Here is a 22,519-nt window from a genome sequence, read left to right on the forward strand (position 1 = left end):
TATTTTTTGCTGTGGCATGTATTTTTTGTGACCAGTTTTAATAAAAGGAACGTTTTTTGGAGTGCGGCTGTCCAAGTTTTCCTCTATCATATTGCAGGCTAAACCTCGCTGTCAGCTGATGTCACAGTGTTGCTTCAGGCTATGGAATGGTCCCAACCATATTGCAGGCTAAAGCTCGCTGTCAGCTATTGTCACAGTGTTGCTCTAGGCTATGAAATGATCCCAACCATATTGCAGGCTAAAGCTCGCTGTCAGCTGATGTCACAGAGCCACTCCAGGCTTTGGAATGATACTAACCATATTGCAGGCTAAAGCTCGCTGTCAGCTGATGTCATGGAGCAGCTCCAGGCCATGGAATGATTGCGACCATATTGTCCGGGTCAACCCAGCAGCCTGATTGTCAGCTGGCTCCAGTTCTCAGCTTGTGGCTGAGAACTGAAGACAGCTTCCCCAGCTCTCTCCCCATCCAGTGAGCACTGGAAGAGCACAGCAGAGAGCGGTGACGGTCAGTCACCGCTCTCCGATCCTACAAGACTGAGAACTGAGTAATCAGCAGGCATGGGACCACTTAGTTCCCGGTCAAAGTGTTGACATGAGACTGCTGCAGCCTTGAGGTGAGTATGTATGTTTGTTTTTTTATTAACCCCATACGTCTCATTTAAGGCATATCCAAAAACATCACAGAAAGCATATGAATAACAAAAAATGTATGGGAGTTCTAGGTCTCACCAAGATTGTGGAAATGTATGCCATCCAGAGTCCCCAAATACAAAACTCTATTTTCATGGGTCATTTTAAATTAAAGGTAAAATTCAGTCAAACACTGTTTTCCAAAGGTCGAGGGAAAGAGAGTAGTCCAGGTTAGGAGAAAAATGCATAAAAGACACTAAAACAGGCCAAAGACGAGTCGAAAACGGAACGAAAATTCTTGGTCATTTGTTTTTTGCATCATTAGTGTGCCATCTACTTTACAAGATTTTCGTGCCACAATCGAAAGTGCCTGATCCAACATGCTGGATTTTGTTTAGAAAAACAAAACAAATAATGACACAATCGTATGCACCATTTTCATTTTTAAATTGACAGAACGCTTGGTTTTCAACTCGTCTATGACCAGCCTTAGAATGGTGAGTTATCTGCTACTTGTAAACTATACCCAAAAGGCAAACTGTGGGTTACATATTTTTGTTAGGTCTATCGCCACTTCTAAGAAACCAATTATATCTGACCAGTATCACCTTATACATGCACAGACATAAGATGGCAAGGACCTAACGCCAGGTTTATGAAGAGCTACTATAAATAAAAGAGATTGAGCGCTAGAAACGCAGCTAGAGCGATATGGAAATAGTTTCAAGGTCCAGGTGTGCCAGTAGGCAAAGTTTATTCACTGCTGAGACAAGACCAGGGTTTAGGGGTTCTGGTCTGTATCAGTGTGGACAGCCAGTTATAGAGAGCAGAAGTGATAAAATGTATTTGTGCTCCTTCATCAGGCATATGGAGCAGCCATCTTAGGTTTGGGTTTTTATGGGGTTGGAGAGGGGTTGTACTTGTGACTGCCACTCACAGCTGAACAATGTCAGTGCTGGATCTTCTGCTGGTCACTTGTTGCCAGGTTGCAGATAATTGGGTAATAGTATTAGCATTAAAGATGGTGTTATATGCCTGATGAAGGAGCATGCATGCTTCGAATGCGAGCTCGACCACGCCTCCCGTCCATCACCACTGACGTGCTTGTTGTGTGACCGTCTTCAGCCTCGGAGCCTAGGGAACCACCAAAGCCACCGGGAACTGTTGACCACCACCTATGCCCAGCTGGAGTACAGGATCCCAAGCTACTTATGCCATGCACATTATATCTCACCAAAATGTGAGTTGATCTTACTTTTATTAACCACTTTACGTCCAGGCTATGGCCAAAAGACGGCCACAAGGTGGCTCTCAATTGCCAGGAGGACGTCTATGGACATTCTCCGGCCACTGGGGGGTGCGCGCTCCCGTGGCATCACTGAAGTGCCGATGCGCGTGCCTGGCGGCCGCGATGTCTGCCAGGCACACGCGATCGGCGGATACACAGACAAGGACGTGGATCTGTGTGTGTAAACACACAGATCCACGTCCTGTCAGGGAGAGGAGACCGATTCTGTGTTCCTTGTACATAGGGACACAGCATCGGTCACCTCCCCCAGTCAGTCCCCCCCCCCCACACAGTTAGAAACACTCCCAGTTTACACATTTAACTCCTTCCTCACCCCCTAGTGTTAACCCCTTCACTGCCAGTCACATTTATACAGTAATCAATGCATTTTTATAGCAGTGTTTGCTGTATAAATATGAATGGTCCCAAAAATGTGTCAAAAGTGTCCGATATGTACGCCGTAATGTTGCAGTCCCAATAAAAATCGCAAATCTCCGCCATTACTAGTAAAAAAAAATGAATGAAAAAAAAATCATAATTCTGTCCCCTATTTTGTAGGCGCTATAACTTTTGCGCAAACCAGTAGCTTATTGCGATTTTTTCTTATATAAGAATACGTATCGGCCTAAACTGAGAAAGAAAATATTTTTTTCTGGAAACTGGAAAAAGTGCTCCGAGCCAAGGTATGGTTGAGTACAGAATCGTGTTCCTGAACTGTATATGAGAGTAGGAGATAATGAGCAGTTTGGGGAATCTCAAAGGTCTCCTGCAAGTGGGAGAGACACCAGGTGGCCATCCCTAAACATGTGATGAAGGAGTTTACCACCCAGGAAGGACCAATAGCGCTCCGCGGGGAGAAGGAGGCAGTGTTGCCAACCGTCCGTATTTTTATGTACAGTTCGTAAAAACGGGCACTTTTTTCCCCCGTTCGTAAATGTCCGTGGTTGTGGGAATGTGCCAGTAAAAATGGTCGAGATCGGTTCGGCCTGGAACTGCGCATGGAGATTGAAGGCAGGGGGGGTGATTGGAGGCAGGGGTTGATGGTGGCTGTGGTGGCACCGCAGAGGGGGTGGATGCAGGGGGCAATGGAGGCAGGGGGAGATTAGAGGCAGGGGGAGATTGAAGGCAGGGGGTGTTAGTGGCAGGGGGTGATTGAAGGCAGGGGGTGTTGGTGGCTGCGGTGGCACCTCAGAGGGGGATGGAGGCAGGGGGAGATTGGAGGCGGGGGGTGTTAGTGGCAGGGGGTGATTGGAGGCAGGGGGTGTTGGTGGCACCAGAGAGGGGGATGGTGACACCGCAGAAGGTGGGGGATGGAGACAGGGGTTGTTGGTGGCACCGCAGAGGGGGATGGTGGCACCGCAGAGGGTGGGGGATGGAGACAGGGGTTGTTGGTGGCACCGCAGAGGGGGATGGAGGCAGGGGGTGATTGGAGACAGGGGGCCTGGGGAAAATTGGAAGCAGAGGAAGATTGGAGGCAAAGGGAGATTGTGGCACCGCAGAGGGGGGTGAAGGCAGGGGATGTTGGTGGCAGAGGGGGGATGGAGGCAGGGGGTGATGTGACTAAATAATTTGCCCTTATTATATCGAAAATAGCAAAAATATGTTTGTTTACCTTAATATCTACCCTAAATCGCATTGCTATTTGCCTAGCGTACTTGTTTGTAGCCTAAATACTGAAATTTGCACCTAAAAATTTAATTTATTAACTTTTGTGAAATGCCAGTAAAAACGTGGCTGTGCCAGTAAATTTTAGGGGTCGTGCCAGTAAATTTCAATCTGGTAGGTTGGCAACACTGGAAGGAGGAATGGTGGTATAGCTAATGCTATCCAAAGGCAGAATATACATCCACAATCCAATGATATCAGACAAACTCCCATGGGAATCAGCTTGTGTTATGCATAAAAAGGTCACAAAGAAACGATAAACTGCCCAATATCATGCAAAGGAAGAAAAATCATTCTTGACAGATGGTCATTAACAAGAAATGTTAACCTCAGTGGGATCACACTGATATATGCAGCACAAGAACACACACAAATTATTTCCAAAAAAGTGAGATTGTATTATTGAATGTCTTTATGGCTTCTACAAACATGTGTCTCTGGTACAATGTGTTGGGTCAAACCAGAATCATTCTGTCTATGGCCTATCTAACTTATGACAGAAACAGATGCTACACCATAGAGGGTAAATCAGCCAAGTCGGGCCTCTAAAGTCACACATTGTATATGCAACTGTTGAGCGCAGACTGACATGTAACCTTGTCTGCTGTGTTCTTATCGGAGGACTCAGCTGTAACTTCTGAGCTACTGACAGGTGGGACTTGTCACTACCTACCCATCTGATTTATGTCATGTACTGATACATCTAAGCGCATCTTTCAAGAATTTGTCATCTACGGTAAGTAGTCTAAAGTGGATTTATATGGGTGTGCATTTTGCATTAATAGTGCCTTTGCCTTCAACATTGAATTTTTTTTAAAGATTTTACATTTTACTTTAAAAGCATTTACACTTAGTGTGGACCTGAATTTAAACATTACTGTATGTTTATCTTGTGACCACGAAAATAAAGCTTTGGACCCTTTTCGATGAATCCTTGGTGTGCTGATGACATCTCCACACTTTGATCATCCACGGTTTCGAGCCTATGGTCATTACAGCACCCAGCACCACTGTATAACCAAATTCTTGAATGTGTGCATGGGGAATATTGCGCTTGGACTAAGATTCCATGAAACCCTAGTTGAGAATGGCTAGTCTCATAGTTGTATATCTACAGTGTGAGATCTAAAGTACTGCTGCCTCTGACTGATATTCCTTGGAGATTTGGAGTGAGATTGGTTGGTGTCACTAATATCATGCATACTGATCTCCTTGCTGGAGGCTCTGACATGAGGAAGCAAAGCCCTGCTTCTACCAAGATGGCCACCTCCACACAGAAACACAGTGCAGAACAAAGCATGGGCAAACATCAGCTGCACAGTGCATACCTGCCAACTTTCTGAGATGGGAATGAGGGACACCTATCAGCAAAAGTATACAGGCATAGGACACACCCCTTGCCACACCCCCTTAAAGGAGAATTGTACAAAAAAATAAGATTGGTTAAACCCACAAGTGCTTTTTTTACCACTACTATTCCTTTATATTGGCTTTTGGAATTTACAAATGCAGCAATTTAGAAATCAGATGAAAGGTTTAGCACTGGGGAAACACTTTTTGATAGATAAAAAGTGCATTTTATATACGTCTATATAGATCAGACCAAAATGAGGGACAAATGAGGAGAATGAGGGACAGAGGGACATTGCTCCAAATCAGGGACAGTTGGGAGGTATGATAGTGGCCACAGACAATGCTGGTGGCTAGTCTTTTGCCCCCTGGCTGCCTATTTTGGAGAGCTTCTAGAGCTTAGTTCCTGTTTAAATCTTAGTATTCACTATGTTTCTACTTTCAAGTGAATTCAGAAGAAACACTTCTAACACCCACTATGCAAATTTTTAGTTTTCCCTGCTAGAACAAGACATTGGAATAAGATGGTCATTGACCAAATCAATTGACTACCTCAAAGTTAAAGTGTTACTAAACCCACAACAGTAAAATCAGTCTGTATTAGGCCCCATACACACGAGAGGATTTATCCGCAGATACGGTCCAGCGGACCGTATCCGCGGATAAATCCTCTCGAGGATTTCAGAAGATTTCTATGCGATGGCGTGTACACACCATCGCATTGAAATCCGCGCTGAAATCCTCTGGCGATGACGTGTCGCGCCGTCGCCGCTATTATGACGCGGCGACGGGCGCGACGCTGTCATAAAAGGAATTCCACGCATGCGTCAAATCATTACGACGCCTGCGGGGAATCCCTTTAGACGGATGGATCCGGTAAGTCTGTACAGACGAGCGGATCCATCCGTTGGAATGGATTTCAGCAGATGGATTTGTTGTGCATGTCAGCAAATATCCGATCTGCTGAAATCCATCCCAGAGGAGATTTCTCCGCGGAAACAGATCCGCTGGCGTGTACACACCATAGGATCTATCCGCAGAAACCCATTTGCTGGGATTTATCTGCGGATGGATTCTATCGTGTGTATGGGGCCTAAGCAGTGAAGCGTGCTAGTTATACTCATTGTGGAACCTAAGGAGTTAATCCTGCGCATTGTGTAAAAAGGCTGTCGGTCTTCTGTGATCCTCCCCTGCATTCACAGTCCCCAATCCATCTTCTGATAGTACAGAACTTTGGGAGCACTCTGCACATGCTCAGTTTGGTATGTTTTGCAAGAGCGTTCTTGTTTTTGTTGTTGTAGGAGGGTGCATGTGATCGGCACAGGGCCAATCAGCACTGTGCATCAGAGGGTAAAGGGTCATGCAGCCTCATAGGAGAGTCAGAGGAGAATGAAAACCCCTCCAACAAGCTTTAACCAGTGCTCTGCCAGACACTGATAAAAATCACAAGACTGCGATATACTGCTGATGAGAAAAGGTATTTAGCAGTTTATATTTACTAAAATAATTGCCTTTCCATGTTCTGTGTACTGTGGGAGACCAGATATAATGAATGCAGGCTCCTGGGTTTAGTAACACTTTACGTTACAACACCCATGGCTATGGGCACCACTAAAATAGTAAATAATGCTCACCTAACAAAATGAATGCTTTGTAAACAAAATTTTGATTTTCCATTTTGAATACCCAATCACGTGCAGGAAAATGATGCATTTAAACCATTGTAATTGCACATATTAAAACCTAATAAAATGGTAAATTAAATTAAAAAAAAAGCAGGATTTAAAAATATGATTAAATTATTGAAGTGACCACAACTTTACTTTATTCACTCTGCCATGAGAAACGTATGTGGGCTGCCATTACCGACCTCTCCTTTGGGAATGTACGTTCCTTGGCTGTTATGTTAAAACTTTGGCTTTAGTGTATTTCGAGTCACTTTAAGTGAAAAATCTCTACTACTTTAGTAAATTAAACCCACTAACTGATCCTGAGGGGGATATAGTATTTGGTTGTTTTTTTTTTTGGTCAATCGCCAAGAGATAAGCCTGTCTTTCTCTTATTCACACTCTTATAGTAACATTATACCTCAAAAGAAAAGCCACAATAACAGCTCTCACCGGAGATCCAGATCCTGCAGAAAAGTGGGGGTTGTCAGAGGTGGACGTCTACTATTACAAGAGGTTAGAAATAGGGGTCTGCTTTTAGTTAGGTGGATTAGAGGAGCGTCACTATCATTTAGCTCCATGATTCCAGTAAAAATAGATTTCAGTTCCAGAGTCACGTGTAAGGAAGGATTGCAGCATGGCAGAGAAGATGACACTTGGCTGAGATTACTTTTTTGTTTTACTTAATTCATCTTTGCTGTCTTCACCAAGTAATCAGTTTTGGCACTTTATAAAGGATCAGTACATTTCTGAGGACAAACTCCACATGCCTTCTCTTGCCCTCTTCAACAAACAAGTCAACAAAATGCCATTCCACACAGTCAGTAGGCAGGCAGTGACCCTCCTGAGAGCTGGGGGTCTCCGCATAACTGCATACCATTTGCTGCCCATCTGCTCCAACACCATTGTACAGAGCTGTCTGTCAGCTGGATGTAAGCTTCCTAGAATTAGGCTTGGTGCACATGAGTGACTACCATCAACTGCGATTGTTTGTAATTATTTCATATGTAGTTGTACGTAGCATCAATCAGAGTATAGTGTTATCATCATGTCATCATGAGTACCAATTGATCACTAATCACTAGACGTTACTACAGGGTGATCATACGTGATAATCGCCCTAGGAAAAATCACCAGTGTGCTTATTTCCTTCTGTAGCAACCAGGCTTTTACAAAAATTATATAAAAGTACCTAAATAATAATTATTATAACAACGCCTATACTGATTTATTACATTGAATGGCAAAAATATGTTCAATGTTCAACCACCCTTTCTTGCATATGGGTGTATTTATTTATTTCAGGTACTTATATAGCGCCATCAATTTACGCAGCACTTTACATATATATATACTGTATATATTGTACATTCACATCAGCCCCTGCCCTCCAGGTGATTACAGTCTAGGGTCCCTAGCTCAGGGTTTGATAAATTTGCTTGGAATCTAGGAGCCAGCTAAAAAAGTTAGGAGCCAGAAAACGCGTCCCGTCCCGACGAGCTTGCGCGCAGAACCGAACACATACGCGAGTAGCGCCCGCATATGTACACGGTATTCAAACCACACGTGAGGTATCGCCGCGATCGTTAGAGCGAGAGCAATAATTCTAGCCCTAGACCTCCTCTGTAACTTAAAACATGCAACCTGTAGAATTGTTTAAACGTTGCCTATGGAGATTTTAAAGGGTAAAAGTTTGTCGGCATTCCACGAGCGGATGCAATTTTGAAGCGTGACATGTTGGGTATCAATTTACTTGGCGTAACATTATCTTTCACAATATTAAAAAAATTGGGCTAACTTTACTGTTGTCTTATTTTTTTATTAAAAAAAGTGTAATTTTTTTATTAAAAAAAGTGTAATTTTTTTATTAAAAAAAGTGTAATTTTTTTATTAAAAAAAGTGGAATTTTTTTATTAAAAAAAGTGTAATTTTTTTATTAAAAAAAGTGTAATTTTTTTATTAAAAAAAGTGTAATTTTTTTCCCAAAAAAAGTGCGCCTGTAAGACTGCTGCACAAATACGGCGTGACAGAAAGTATTGCAACGATCGCCATTTTATTCTCTAGGGTGTTAGAATAAAAAATATATATATAATGTTTGGGGGTTCTAATTAGAGGGAAGGAGATGGCAGTGAAAATAGTGAAAAACGACACACATTAGAATTGCTGTTTAACTTGTAATGACAACGGCCACCACCAGATGGCGCCAGCTCACAGAAGGAAGAGCTTGGGACTTCACAAGGCCGCAAAGCCGCGGCCTCAATTACTGGCCGTCACGGGCCCGCCGCGATCGCGCGGCGGGGGAGGTGGGGGCCCACGGAGACACAGGATCCACCTCCCCCACCGCGCGATCGCGGCGGCCGGTAATTGAGGCCGCGGCTTCGCGGCCTTGTAGGCCGCAGCCTCAATTACCGGTAGGCGCCAGGTCACAATTTCTTGTTTCTTGTTGACCCCTGGCCCTAGTTCACATCCATACCTATACTAGGGACCATTTATACAGGAGCCAATTAACCTACTAGTACGTCTTTGGAGGGTAGGAGGAAATTGGAGTACCCAGAGGAAACCCACGCTGGCACAGGGAGAACATGCAAACTCCAAGGAGGTAGCAGTATGGTTGGGATTCAAACCTAGTGCTGCTAGGTGGAAGTGCTTACCACTTAGCCACTGTGTTGCCCATATTTGCCTGTACAGCTTAATAATCATGCATATTTCAGCAGCCTGTTAAAATAAGGGACTTTCTGCATTCAGTGTATTAATCCCTGTACGCATACAGTGCCTTGAAAAAGTATTCATACCCCTTGAAATTTTCCACATTTTGTAATTTTACAACGAAATACACGTATTTTATTGGGATTTTATGCAATAGACCAACACAAGTGGTACATAATTGTGAAGTGTAAGAAAAATGAAAAATGGTTTTCAAAATTTGTTACAAATAAATATCTGAAAAGTTAGGTGTGCATTTGTATTCAGCCCCTTTACTCTGATACCCCTATTTAAAATCTAGTGGAACCAATTGCCTTCAGAAGTCACCTAATTAGTAAATAGTGTCCATATGTGTGTAATTTTATCTCAGTATAAATACAGCTGTTCTGTGAAGCCCTAAGAGGTTTGTTAGAGAACCTTAGTGAACACACAGCATCATAAAGGCCAAGGAACACACCAGACTGGTCAGGAATAAAGTTGTAGAGAAGTTTAAAGCAGGGTTAGGTTATAAAAAAAAATATCCCAAGCTTTGAACATCTCACGGAGCACTGTTCAATCCATCATCGGAAAATGGAAAGAATATGGCACAACTGCAAACCTACAAGACATGACTATCCATCTAAACTGACAGGCTGGGCAAGGAGAGCATTAATCAGAGAAGCAGCCAAGAGGCCCATGGTAACTCTGAAGAAGCTGCAGAGATGCACAGCTCAGGTGGGAGAATCCACTGGATAACTATAAGGGCTTCCTCACACCTGTGGACCATATGTCCGCTTTTTCATCCATCTGTGTACAGATGAAAAAGGGACATACATTGGTCCCTATGAGATTGTGGGTGTCAGCAGATGAACATCCGCTGACACCCGATCTCACCCGGTTCCGCATTCCTCCGATTCTGCAGACGGAGGAAAACCCTATTTTTCCATTCGTCTGCGAATCGGATAGCGTGATCACGAACAGACGGTCCGTGTTCATCCGATCCCCCCCAAAGAGGAGAGCGGAGAAAAGACAGGGTTGTCCCTGCACAATAGTAGTGCATCGTCTTTCCATATATTACACACCCACCTCTCCTCTCCCTCCTGCAGCTCGGCACCTCACTGACTACAGTATATGCTCCACGGTGGTAATGGTCAACATTTGTAACTTAGAACATTGAAGCAAGTGCTTGCTTATTTTGGCGCACGCGATCAGAAGAATAATAAAAATGGACACATTTCACTTTTAAGATTTAAGACGAATGCAATCAGTGACTTGGATCCTTCACAGCATAAAATCTATTTATGTAATGTTGGTAGAGGGAAAAAAAAATCCAGAAAACAAGCAGCTTACATGTTTCGGCCTCAGGGGACATTAATCATAGCTTATAATATCACTTTTAATGTGATTTGATGTAACAACACAGGGAACTTGTGTAATGGCATTGTTGGTTTGGCGCACGGAAAAATGTAATAAAAATGGACGCATTTCACTTTTAAAGAATAACTAGAGGCAAAAGTATTTTTTTGGGCTTTTGATGGAGTGGAGAGGGATTAGAACCCTTGTCAGTTTTTTGCTGTCTGTGCTTCTGTTAAAGTGATTGAAAAGTCTTGTTTTTTTTTCCATATAGATTACAAACATGTTATACTGCTCTCCTTGTTCAGTGGTTTTGCACACAGAGCAGCCCAGATCCTCCTCTTCTCGAGTCCCTCTTTGGCTTTCCTGGCTCCTCCCTCCTATTGAGTACCCACACCGCAAGAAGCTTGCTATGGGAGCACCCGAGCCGAGTCACAGCTCCCTGTGTCCATTCAGACATGGAGCCCTGGTTCGGCCCCACCCTCACTCTCCCCTGATTGGCTAACTGACTTTGATTGACAGCAGCAGGAGCCAATGGTGCTGCTGCTGTGTCTCATCAGCCAATCAGGAGGATACTCCCAGATGGTCGAGGAACTGGTGGACATCGCTGGACAGAGATGGGGCTCAGGTAAGTATTAGGGTGCTGGGGTGGCTGCTGCACACAGAAGACTTTTTATCTTAATGCATTGAATGCAATAAGATCAAAAACCTTCTGCCTTTACAACCCCTTTAAGGAGATTCACCATCTCTATTTGTCCTTGTTGCCATTATCATTGAAAGTGAAAAGTAAAAGAAAATCACACATTTTGAGTTGTCCCCAGAAAAGTAATAGATGGGAAATCTTCCAATGTTGGTGCTAGTTCTGGTGACCGGGGGTCCCCAACAAATTCCCTTTAATTTTAAGGGCCCTTTCACACGGGCGGACGAACGGACCGTTTTTTACAAGTCCGTTTACGGACTTGTAATGTATCCCTATGGGATTGTGGACGTTAGCGGATGATGCATCCGCTAACGTCCGTAACGATCCGCGTCCGCAAAGATCCGCTTTTTCAGACGGAAGAAACCCCTATTTTTTTTCCGTCTGGCGGAACGGATCGGATGAATACGGACACACGGTCCGTATTCATCCGATTCCCCATAGGGGAGAGCGGAGGAAAGACAGGGCGGTCTCTGCACAGTGTGCGGGGACCGCCCTGTCTGCCGACAGCTCAGCAGGGATTTTCGGATGATCCCCGCTGAGCCGACGGACACACACGGGGCGGATCAATACAGATCCGCTCCGTGTGAAAGGGCCCTAAGGGATTTCCTCTTACTTCCTGTTTGTCTATGGGACAGGAAATGAAGGGAGATCTCTGCAATGGGACACGGATTGGTGAAAAAAATCTGGCAGGGGCTATAACCCTCCCTTGCTCTATCCAAAATTAAAAACTGTTTTGCCCATAGTTCTACTTTAAGATGAATGCAATCAGTGACTTGGATACTTCATAGCATAAAATCTATTTATGTAATGTAGGTAGAGGCAACAAATCCAGAAAACAAGCAGCTTACATGTTTCAGCCCTCAGGGGGGCTTAATCATAGCTTATAATATAATTTTTTATGTGATTTGGTGTAGCAACGCATACAATTTGTGTAATGGCATGTTGGTTTGGCACACGGAAAAATGTAGCAGCATTTGCCTTGAAAAAACGTATTTGTCTTCTTTAAAGCCAGGTACAGACCAAGTGTTCTGGTGGTGGGCCGTTCCTCTGTCAGAACACAACAGCTCAGCGGGGAAGAGCGCTATACTAATGCTGCATGGTTAGTATATCGACTCCGACCAGAGCTGTCAGTTTTTTTTTGTGCAACCTGCTGGGCTGCATGAAAATAAACGTAGTGTGTACCCCGTTTAAAGCAGAGTTCCATCCAAAAGGTGAAGCTCCGCTGGTTCGCACTGCCACATTTGGCACATTTGGGGGGAAGTGGGTACCTGCTTTTGACAGGTACCTGCTCCCACTTCCAGGTAAGATTGTCGCCCTTTCTACTAACACCCCCTTGCCTACTGGGACACACAGAGGTCCCAAAAAGACGGCAGGAACATTCAGAAAGCGCGACTCGCGCATGCGCAGAAGGAAATAGGCTGTTTCCCTTACTACAGACGCCGGCGCCTGCACCCAAAGCAGAATGATGTATTGGCTAGGGGTGCCGACATCGCAGGATCCCTGAACAGGTGTCCTTATAAAAAAACAAAATCAGCAGCTACAGTATTTGTAGCTACTGACTTAATTTTTTTTTTAAAGGCTGGAACTCTTCTTTAAGGGCTCATGCACACTGCATCTCAAAGAAGCGGCTCATACAGGCTTTTTTGAGCTCTCATTCTCTTCTGCCTGGAAACTCCCCTCTATGTTAGCCAATTTGATAGAAACACTATGATTTTTTTTCAGGAGTTTACAGGCATATGGTCTTACAGGGAGCTGAAAAAAAAACCCCCACCAAACTTTTGTTTTTGAGAGGTGCTTTTGAGCAGAAAAGACGCCTAAGTGCCCAAAAATTTGCAAAAAAAGTGCAAAAAAGCTTTAAAGCACATAAAATTTGTTTTAAATAAAAAAAATTGCTGGGGGGGGGGGGGGGGGGTAAGGGTTTGCTAAAAATAAAATGCTCAAAATGCTCAATAAACACATGAAAAAGAGTACAAAAAAAGCACAAGCTTCTTGAAGTTATTTAGGCAGAGAAATAAAGGCTCAGATGCCTGTAAAACAGGCTTTTTTCTCTCTCTCTTTTTTTGTGTGTGCATGAGCCCTAAGGAGAATGGAGGGGTTGTTTTTTGTGATCTCGTTTCTCCTACGTCATTGTTATTAAACTTGCACTGTCATTATTTTGACTCTTTTTGTATAATATTTGTAATAATACAGAACTTGCACATCAATATTTTAACTCTTTTTGAATAATATTTGTAATAATCAAAAAGAGGGGGGATAGGGGTGGGACTTTAAATGAGGCATATAGAGATACTACCATAGGCCTCCATCCCTGTAAATAGATAAAAAATGGGGGAGGTTGGGACTTTATATGAGATGCGATTTTAGCTAAAATCGCATCTCATATAAAGTCCCAACCTCCCCCATTTTTTATTTTTTATTTTTTAAATATTTGTAATAATACAGAACTTGTACTATCATTATTTTGACTCTTTTTGAATATTTTTTGTAATAATACAGAACTTGTACTATCATTATTTTGACTCTTTTTGAATATTTTTTGTAATAATACAGAACTTGCACTATCATTATTTTGACTCTTTTTGATAATTTGTAATAATACAGAACTTGCACTATTATTATTTTAACTCTTTTTGAATAATATTTGTAATAATACAGAACTTGCACTATTATTATGTTGACTCTTTGAATAATATTTGTAATAATACAGAACTTGCACTATCATTAACTCCTTTTGAATATTATTTGTAATAATACAGAACTTGCACTATTATTATTTTAAATATTTTTGAATAATATTTGTAATAATACAGAATTTGCACTATCATTAACTCTTTTTGAATATTATTTGTAATAATACAGAACTTGCACTATCATTGTCTTGACTCTTTTTGAATATTATTTGTAATAATACAGAACTTGCACTATCATTATTTTGACTCTTTTTGAATAATATTTGTAATACAGTATAATATAATATAATATGTGTTGATTGTTTCTGCAATCCATAGACGGCTGGGCAGCAGGTGCATTGCACACATCCCATTAAAAAGGATTTGTGAATTTGGAGTGGTTATGTAATGCCCTGATTAGTTCAATCCTACATAATGGCCATTATTAGCAGAACTCCCAGCACTGGAGAATGACCCTAGTCCTGCGATGAACCAACACTGATCAATGACAGCACAACTTCCAGGGATCACATGTGTCACCAATGCCTGTGCTGGGACTTTAGGGAAAGTTGGGGACACACGAGGATGATGAAGATGAATGCACAGAGCCAATCTGTATGGAATGATTCATCATCTCCCCCTTATGTTGTCCCTGATGGCTGGAGAGGACCGATCAGATCGCTGTGTTAATGATTGACAGTCCCCTGCTGGGTGACAGCAGCACCAACGTCACCTAGAAAACAAACCACACACTGCCAGCCAACAACAACTATTTATAAAGTCTACAGACGATCACCACACTGCTAACATCTCCGATCACTGCTAAAATCCACAATCCCAGCGCTAAAATCCCAAATCACTGCAAACATCCCTGGTGCTAAAATCTCTGATCAGTGCTAACAATCCAAAGTGCTAATATGTGATCAGAGCTGACATGCCCGATCACACAGAGTGCCAGTGTCACTTACCATGGGTGGTGAGGTTGTCGCAGTCCTGTCGCTGAGGATGTGATCCACATGCACACAGCAGCACACAGCAGCACACAGCACACACTGATCACACGTTCTCCTCCTTCTTCTAGGTCCTCCTGATCTCACACAACAAAAGCCTCCTGCAGCCTAGGAGGAGGAAGTCATGTGCTTAGACCTCTCCTGGCTGCTGACCAGCCCTGCTTTACTACACAGTCCATGGGAGTCAGACAGACCTGGGGAGGGGGCAGAATAGGAGCTGCTAAGGCAGGGTGTGTATTTTGGGGAGGAATGCTCACATCCAAAAATAACACCTAACACTTTAGCTGCTGCTCTGATCTTCCCTCCTTTCCTCCTCCTTCTTATCATTGTCTGGGGATTTCTCTATGAGTGACACCTTTCAGCACAAAGTATAGAGGCAAAGGACAAACACGACACCAGGGAACCGCCGTGGCTGTGCGTAAATGTACTATTCAGCCCGCTAAGGAGGGACAGAAAATCTATCGGTTCCACTCATCTACGCTAATGGTGGTCAAGTACGCTTTGGTAAATGATCGATTTATTTTACAATTGGTCTCTCCTGATAGTCAATAATCAATCTATGGTCAACAGCCCAATCAATCGATAGGCTACACAAGAAAACGGAGTTTGATAAATGGTTGGAAGATGTAATTGTAGGTTATTCATCACAGTGGCGTCACTAGGGTTGGTGTCACCTGGTGCGGCAAAACATGGTGTCACCCCCCTCCTGTCTATCCTGCCCAGCGCCCTGCAGGCAGCGCACGGTCAAGATGCGCACCCCCAAATGGCCCCTGTAAATTAAAGTATAGGGTGGTATTGGGCCGGCTGGAGCGATATAGGGCAGGTTGAGTTAATATAAGGCAGGTTGCGGTGGTATAGGGCAGGTTGGGGTGATATAGGGCAGGCTGCAGTGGCATAGGGCAGGATGGGGTTGTATAGGGCAGGCTGGGGTGGTAAAGAGCAGGTTTGGGTGGTATAGGAAAGTTTGCAGTGGTATAGGGCAGGTTGCGGTGGTATATGGCAGGCTAGGTGGCAAAGGGCAGGTTGGGGTGATATAGGGCAGGGTGTGGTGGCATAGGGCAGGTTGTGGTGGCATAGGGCAGGCTGTGGTGGCATAGGGCAGGTTTCAGTGGTATAGAGCAGGTTGCGGTGGCATAGGGCAAGTTGGGGTGGTATAGGGCAGTTTGTGGTGGTATAGGGCAGGTTGGGGTGGCATAGGGCAGGTTGTGGTGGTATAGGGCAGGTTGTGGTGGCATAGGGCAGGTTGGGGTGGCATAGGGCAGGTCGTGGTGGTATAGAGCAGGTTGCGGTGGCATAGGGCAAGTTGGGGTGGTATAGGGCAGTTTGTGGTGGTATAGGGCAGGTTGGGGTGGTATAGGGCAGGTTGAGGTGTTATAGAGCAGGTTGCAATGGCATAGGGCAGATTGCGGTGGCATAGGGCAGGTTGGGGTGGTATAGGGCAGGTGGGGGTGGCATAGGGCAGGTTGGGGTTATATAGGGCAGGCTGGGGTGGTATGGTGCCAGGTTAGGACTCTATGTAGTGACATGTGCAGCAGTGCAGTAACTTACAGCATGCCTGGAGATGCTGCTGTGTCCTCGTTTATTTTTCCTTCATCTGTGGGATCAGCCAGAGTGAACGAGTCTGTGGGAGGAGTGGAGGAGGCAGCCACACACTCCCAGCTCTGCCCACCAACTCCGGTTGCCTCCGGAAACATTGAAGATCCCCAAGGGACAGCACTAGATGGGGGAGTGTTACTGCCCCCCCCCCCCCCCCCCACTGCACGGCTTGATGCCCTGCTCACACCGCTCCGCTGCAGCTCTGCAAGCAGACAAGCAGAAGTACAGTGTCTAGCGGTGGGTGGCGGCCCCGGTGTCACCTCTCTGGCGGGTGTGTCACCCGGTGCAGCCCGCACCCCCATAGCAACGCCTCTGATTCATCACATCTTTGTTTCTATTATGCAATCTCAAAATCTGATCAACTGAGTTACGATCGGATTCATGAAAAAAACATCACTGCAACTCCCTTCTCATTGGCTTACATTTAAAGTGGTTGTAAACCCTTACAGACCACTACATGCTACAGTTAAGCTTATAATAAGGCTAACCTGTAGCTACCCAGGATATGTCATAAACCTGCGCAGTTTAGGAGATATCCCCTGTCCCCTGCATGTGCCGATGTCATCAGCACATGTGCACTGCAGCAAACTGAAGCAGCGGCACATATGTGCTGTTGCTTCAGTGGCCATGCCGTTACTGGCGGCTCCTGGGCACATGTGTGGGAGTGACGTCATCCCGGGCTCCAGCCAATCACAGCGCTGGAGCTGCGACGCCCCGAAGGAACCCCCAGGAGAGATGTCGCCGCCGGAGGGAGAGACGAGAACCGCTAGAGGGGCTTCAATGTAAGGTGAGTAATTCATAATGAGCTAGTATACTATGCATACTAGCTCATTATGCACTTATCTTGCATTTTTTTTTTTCAAAGGGTTAACCAACCACTTTAACCACTTGCCAACTGCGCTGTAGCTTGGCTGGCTAGTCCTGGGATGCCATCATATGACGGCGTGCCATGATCGTGCCCGACACATGCCCACCAAGGGGCACAGGTGGCGTGCTCTGTGATTGCAGTGTCTGCAGTGCACTGCTCATCCCAGATTGAGGTAAAGGGCCAATCAGTGGCTTATTACCACATGATCAGCTGTGTCAGGTGACCACAGATGTAAACAGAAGCCAGTTATCAGCACTCCTTTCCTCACACTGACAGCATGAGGAGAGGAGAAGAGAGCTGATAACTGTTTTTTGTAAAAGAGACATGTACACTGATAATCAGGGCACTGATTATCAGTGTCCTCATTATTAGTGCAGTCCCAACAGTGCCCACCAGTGCTGCCAATCAGTGCCACCAGTGTTGCCAATCAGCACCCATCAGTGTTGTCAATCAGTGCCCATCAATGCCTCCTCAGTGTCAACTATCGGTGTCACCTACCAGTGCCCATCAGTGCCGCCTATTGGTGCCCATCAGTGCCACCTATCAGTGCAGCCTCATCAGTGCCTCCTCATCAGTGCCCACCAGTGTCGCCTCACCAGTGCCTATCAGTGCCCACCAATGCCAATGAGTGCTGCCTTATCAGTGCAACCTCATCAGCGTACATCAGTGAAGGAGAAAAATTACCTGTTTGCAAAATTTTAATACAAGCTTTGAAAAAAGTTTCTATTTTTTTTTAAATGTTTAGTCTTTATTCCTTTTTTTAGCTATAAAAAAAAACTGTGGTGATTAAATACCATCAACAGAAAGCAATATCTGAGAAAAAAATGATCAAAATGTTGTTTGGGTACAGTGTTGCATGACAGCGCAATTGTCACTCACAGTGCAACAGTGCTGAAAGCTGAAAATTGGCCTGGGCAGGAAGGGGGTAAAAGTACCCAGTAGGCAAGTGGTTAAAAAGGCTATCCCCTATTCAGTTCATCATGAATGCTGCTGCCAGACTCATTCACCTTGAAAACCACTCAGGGTCTGCTACTCTTTCCTGCCAATCAAAATATTAACATCGACGTACAAAGCCATTCACAACTCGCCCCCAGCTACATCACTAACCTAGTCTCAAAATACCAACCTAATCGTTCTCTTCATTCTTCCCAAGACCTCCTACTCTCTAGTTCCCTTGTCATCTCCTCCAATGCTCGCATCCAGGATTTCCCTCGAGCCTCTCCCATCCTTTGGAATTCCCTACCCGAATATCTCCTACTCTGTCTTCTTTTAGCCTCACACTGGACATTATAAAAATACCAGTAGCTTTAGCTGTAGAATGCCATGTTAAAACTCGCGTTTTTTGCATAAGCGTTTTTGAGCATTTTCTTGTGGCATTTAACAAAACTATACTCCCACAAAAACGTATGGCTCAAAAAAGCTAAATAGCCAAGTTTTTAAGAATTTATTAGCGTTTTTAGCACTTTCAGCATTTTTCATAGAGCGTTTTTGCAGCTGAAAAACTCTTCTTTAAATCCACTAGCTCTGTTTTTTTTTGGTGTTTTCTGCATTTTTATCATAATTTTGCCACGTTTTGCGGCCAGGGTTCATATCCTGAATGCAATTCTTCTGTGTTCAGGGGAGGAAGGTTGAGGGAAGGTTGAACCTCCCCAAACCGCTGCAGAATCTATGGGCCAGATTCAAGTACCTGCGGCGCAGCGTAACGTATCCCGTTTACGTTACACCGCCGCAAGTTTTCAGCGTAAGTGCCTGATTCACAAAGCACTTACCTGTAAACTTGCGGCGGTGTAACGTAAAGCCGTCCGGCGCAAGCCCGCCCAATTCAAATGGGGTGTGTACCATTTAAATTAGGCGCGCTCCCGCGCCGGACGTTTTGCGCATGCTCCGTTCGCAATTTTCCCGACGTGCTTTGCGCAAAATTACGGCGGCCCGACGTGTTTGTGAATCGCGACGTGCGTAACATACTTACGCCGAAAAAAAAAATTCAAATTTGACGCGGGAACGCAGGCCATACTTTAACATGGGCTGTGTAAAATTAAGGCATGAAAAAACATGACTAACTTTGCGACGGGAAAAAAAGACTTGCGACGACGTAAGGAACGCGAAAACCTTTGTGGATAGCCGTGAAACCTAATTTGCATACCCAACGCAGGAAAACGACGCAAACTCCACCCAGCGGCGGCCGAAGTATTGCATCCTAAGATCCGACGGTGTAAGTCAATTGCACCTGTCGGATCTTAGGGCTATCTATGAATCAGCCGCATAGATACGACAAGAGATACGACGGTGTTTCAGGAGATACGCCGTAGTATCTCTTCTGTGAATCTGGCCCTAAAAGCCTATATGTGCATGGACACATAGAGGGAGATTTACTAAAACTGAAACTTGCAAAACCTGGTGTAGCTTTGCATAGAAACCAATCAGCTTCCAGGTTTTATTGTCAAAGTCTAATTGAACAAACTGTTAGAAGCTGATTGACTACCATGCACAGCTGCACTAAATTCTGGGTGCTCCAGTTTTCGTGAATCTCCCCCATAGGCTTTTATGGAGTTGGGTTTAGGAGCTTTGGCAAAAAAACACCAAAAGCTCCTAAACTCAAGTTTGCAAGCTGTATTGTACAAAGAGGTTTTGTGGTATGCTACCACCAGTCCTTAGTGTGACGGTTGGGGTTTCCGCTACGGTTGCGCCTTTTCAAAGGGGGTGACATAATTTATTCCTGTCCGTAAGTGAAAAAACAACTGTTGCAACTATGTGGCAACTACGTGGCAACTAAGTAGTATGAGTCTGAGGTAAAAGGGAAAAGGTGTTCTGGCATAAGGACTAATTTCCAAGACACAAAAGACCCCTGTGCAGACTTCAAAGTGGAGTTCCACCTGTTTTTTTCCCCCTAAAAATCTTAAAATAAATAAAATGAAAAACATTATTTTTTATACTCACCTGAAAGGGCAGTTGCTATCTGGAAGTGGCTCTTCTGCCTTTTCTTCCACCGTGGTGGATCTTCTGGCTCGTCCTACGTCGCTGTGTCTTTTTGTGAATGAGCCGCACTGCCTTCTGGGAACTGTGTGTATCAGGAGGCAGCCGCCCATTCACAAAGCGCTGTGCGATTCGCGCATGCGCAGTAGGACACGGGCAGTGAATCCCTAAGGCTTCACTACCTGTTTCCCTTAGTAAGGATGGAAGCGCCAGGACATTGATTAGAGGTTCTCTTTCAGAGGCCGGTTAAGAATGTATGTGACATGGTGCTGGGGGACTAGTTCAACCTGTATGTTAGCTCAGCTCCTAGAGATGTTCTTACACCCCTGAGAGTATACAGAATGTCACTTTATATACAGCTGGATAATAAATAGAAATGTACAGTACTGGAGGAAAGAGCTGCTGGGAAACAAACTCCAAAAATTGGAAACCGGAGTCAAGTCTTCTGTACAATTGTTAGAAAGTAAATTCCCACCATCCCTTCACACAATTAGCATGTGTCAGAATGGGAGATAGAACACTTATGTCATTAAGTATTTATGGAACACAAAGAAACATGGAAGAAGGATTTGTCTTTGTGCCTACAACATTTATGAAACATTAAGTACATTTTGTCACTCATGTGATAGTTTTCTCAGCTACTCGTGTCATCTTTCTAATTGCTTGTGAAATACTTTTGACATTTATGCTTCTTTGTCTATAGATGTGTTTTTAAAAATCTATTTTTTTATTAAATCTTTTTAGTACAATTATTATAATAAAGGGGAACTATAGTGTATTTAAATGAGTAAATTCCTTATGTGACTTTCCCATTTTGCTTGTTTTCGTGACATATTTTATACTGTATGTATTTATAGGATCTGCCTCTGGTCAGACCCGAGGCAAATCCCATGGGCCAGATTCACAAAGAGATACGACGGTGTATCTACTATGGAAGAGCCCTGGGGCCATCATAAAAAAAAAAAATACTAAATTCTGAGTTTCAAAGTCAGAATTCTGAGATTAAAAAGACAGAATTCTGTGTTTCAAAGTCAGAATTCTGAGATTAAATGAGTTTCAAAGTCAGAATTCTGAGATTAAATGTCAGAATTCTGAGATTCTAAATATAGTAGTCTCTATTAGGAGGATTTTAGGAGCAATTAGCAATAATGTAGTAACACCCATAGACCATCATTCTGCAGACATACAAGTCTGGTGCTCTAGATATAGATCTGTAAATCTATCTTAGTTACAGCATACAGTATGGAGAAGCAGGCAATGCTGGGCTCTCTGGTTCCTCTACAGTCCCACAGTTTACTGTCATTTGCTCTAACATAAAGAGGGATGCTGAAAACGAGTGTATTGTGTGTGTGAGTGGGGGGGGGGGGGTGACACAGCTTCCATAGATAGCAGAACACAATGCACCCCAACTTTTAGGAAACATTGCACTGTTGCCCCAACAAGAGGGAATTGTGAGCACAATGTGTGTCTTTGTTCAGAATGGCTTGATCATAGCAATTACATGTCTGGACTAATTCTTACAGAGAATGAACCTCATATTACACAAATCGATACAGGTATATAGCTTGAGAAATAGCTTAATGCATAGGGTGACAGACTTGGGTTTCATATTTTGTGGGTTCGAATCCAGGAGACAGCACAATTTGTTTTTAAGTTATATGTATATATACATATTATTTTATACATTGCTCTTAGATTAAAATAGAGATGTCCCAATACCAATATTAGTAAATCAATATATTGAAAATGTATATGTCTTCAAAAAATTAAGCTCTGAGCTGGATTCGAACCCAAAACTTAAAAACACAGAAGTCTATTACTCTAACCATTGAGCTATAACCCAAATCATAAAACTCTACTGGTTTTTTAGGTTTAATATGGGGTTCATTCTCTGTAAGAATTAGTCCAGACATGTGATTGCTATGATCAAGCCGTTCTGACCATAGACACACATTGTCCTTCTGCCTTCTAGCCATTCACAATTCCCTCATGTTGGGGCAACAGTGCAATGTTTCCTTAAAGTTGGGGTGCATTGTGTTCTGTTATCTATGGAAGCTGTGTCACCCCC

The 22,519-nt window shown here is 43.9% G+C and overlaps 1 protein-coding gene across 3 annotated transcripts in view; it reads right to left on the reverse strand.

The window, feature by feature from the left end:
- Window positions 1–22,519, reverse strand: part of PALLD (palladin, cytoskeletal associated protein) — a 478,084-nt gene that overhangs the window by 341,831 nt on the left and 113,734 nt on the right. The window contains exon 1 of one of the 3 annotated variants that reach the window (XM_040333047.1): window positions 14,973–15,183. The exons of the other annotated variants lie outside the window; for them this stretch is intronic. Within the exon in view, the coding sequence (XP_040188981.1) occupies window positions 14,973–15,022 (50 nt within the window). The 5' untranslated portion in view covers window positions 15,023–15,183. Of the gene's footprint in view, window positions 1–14,972; window positions 15,184–22,519 lie in introns of those variants that run through there. 3 annotated transcript variants of the gene reach the window in all.

This window comes from Rana temporaria, chromosome 1, assembly GCF_905171775.1.
Source record: "Rana temporaria chromosome 1, aRanTem1.1, whole genome shotgun sequence".
NCBI lineage: Eukaryota > Metazoa > Chordata > Amphibia > Anura > Ranidae > Rana > Rana temporaria.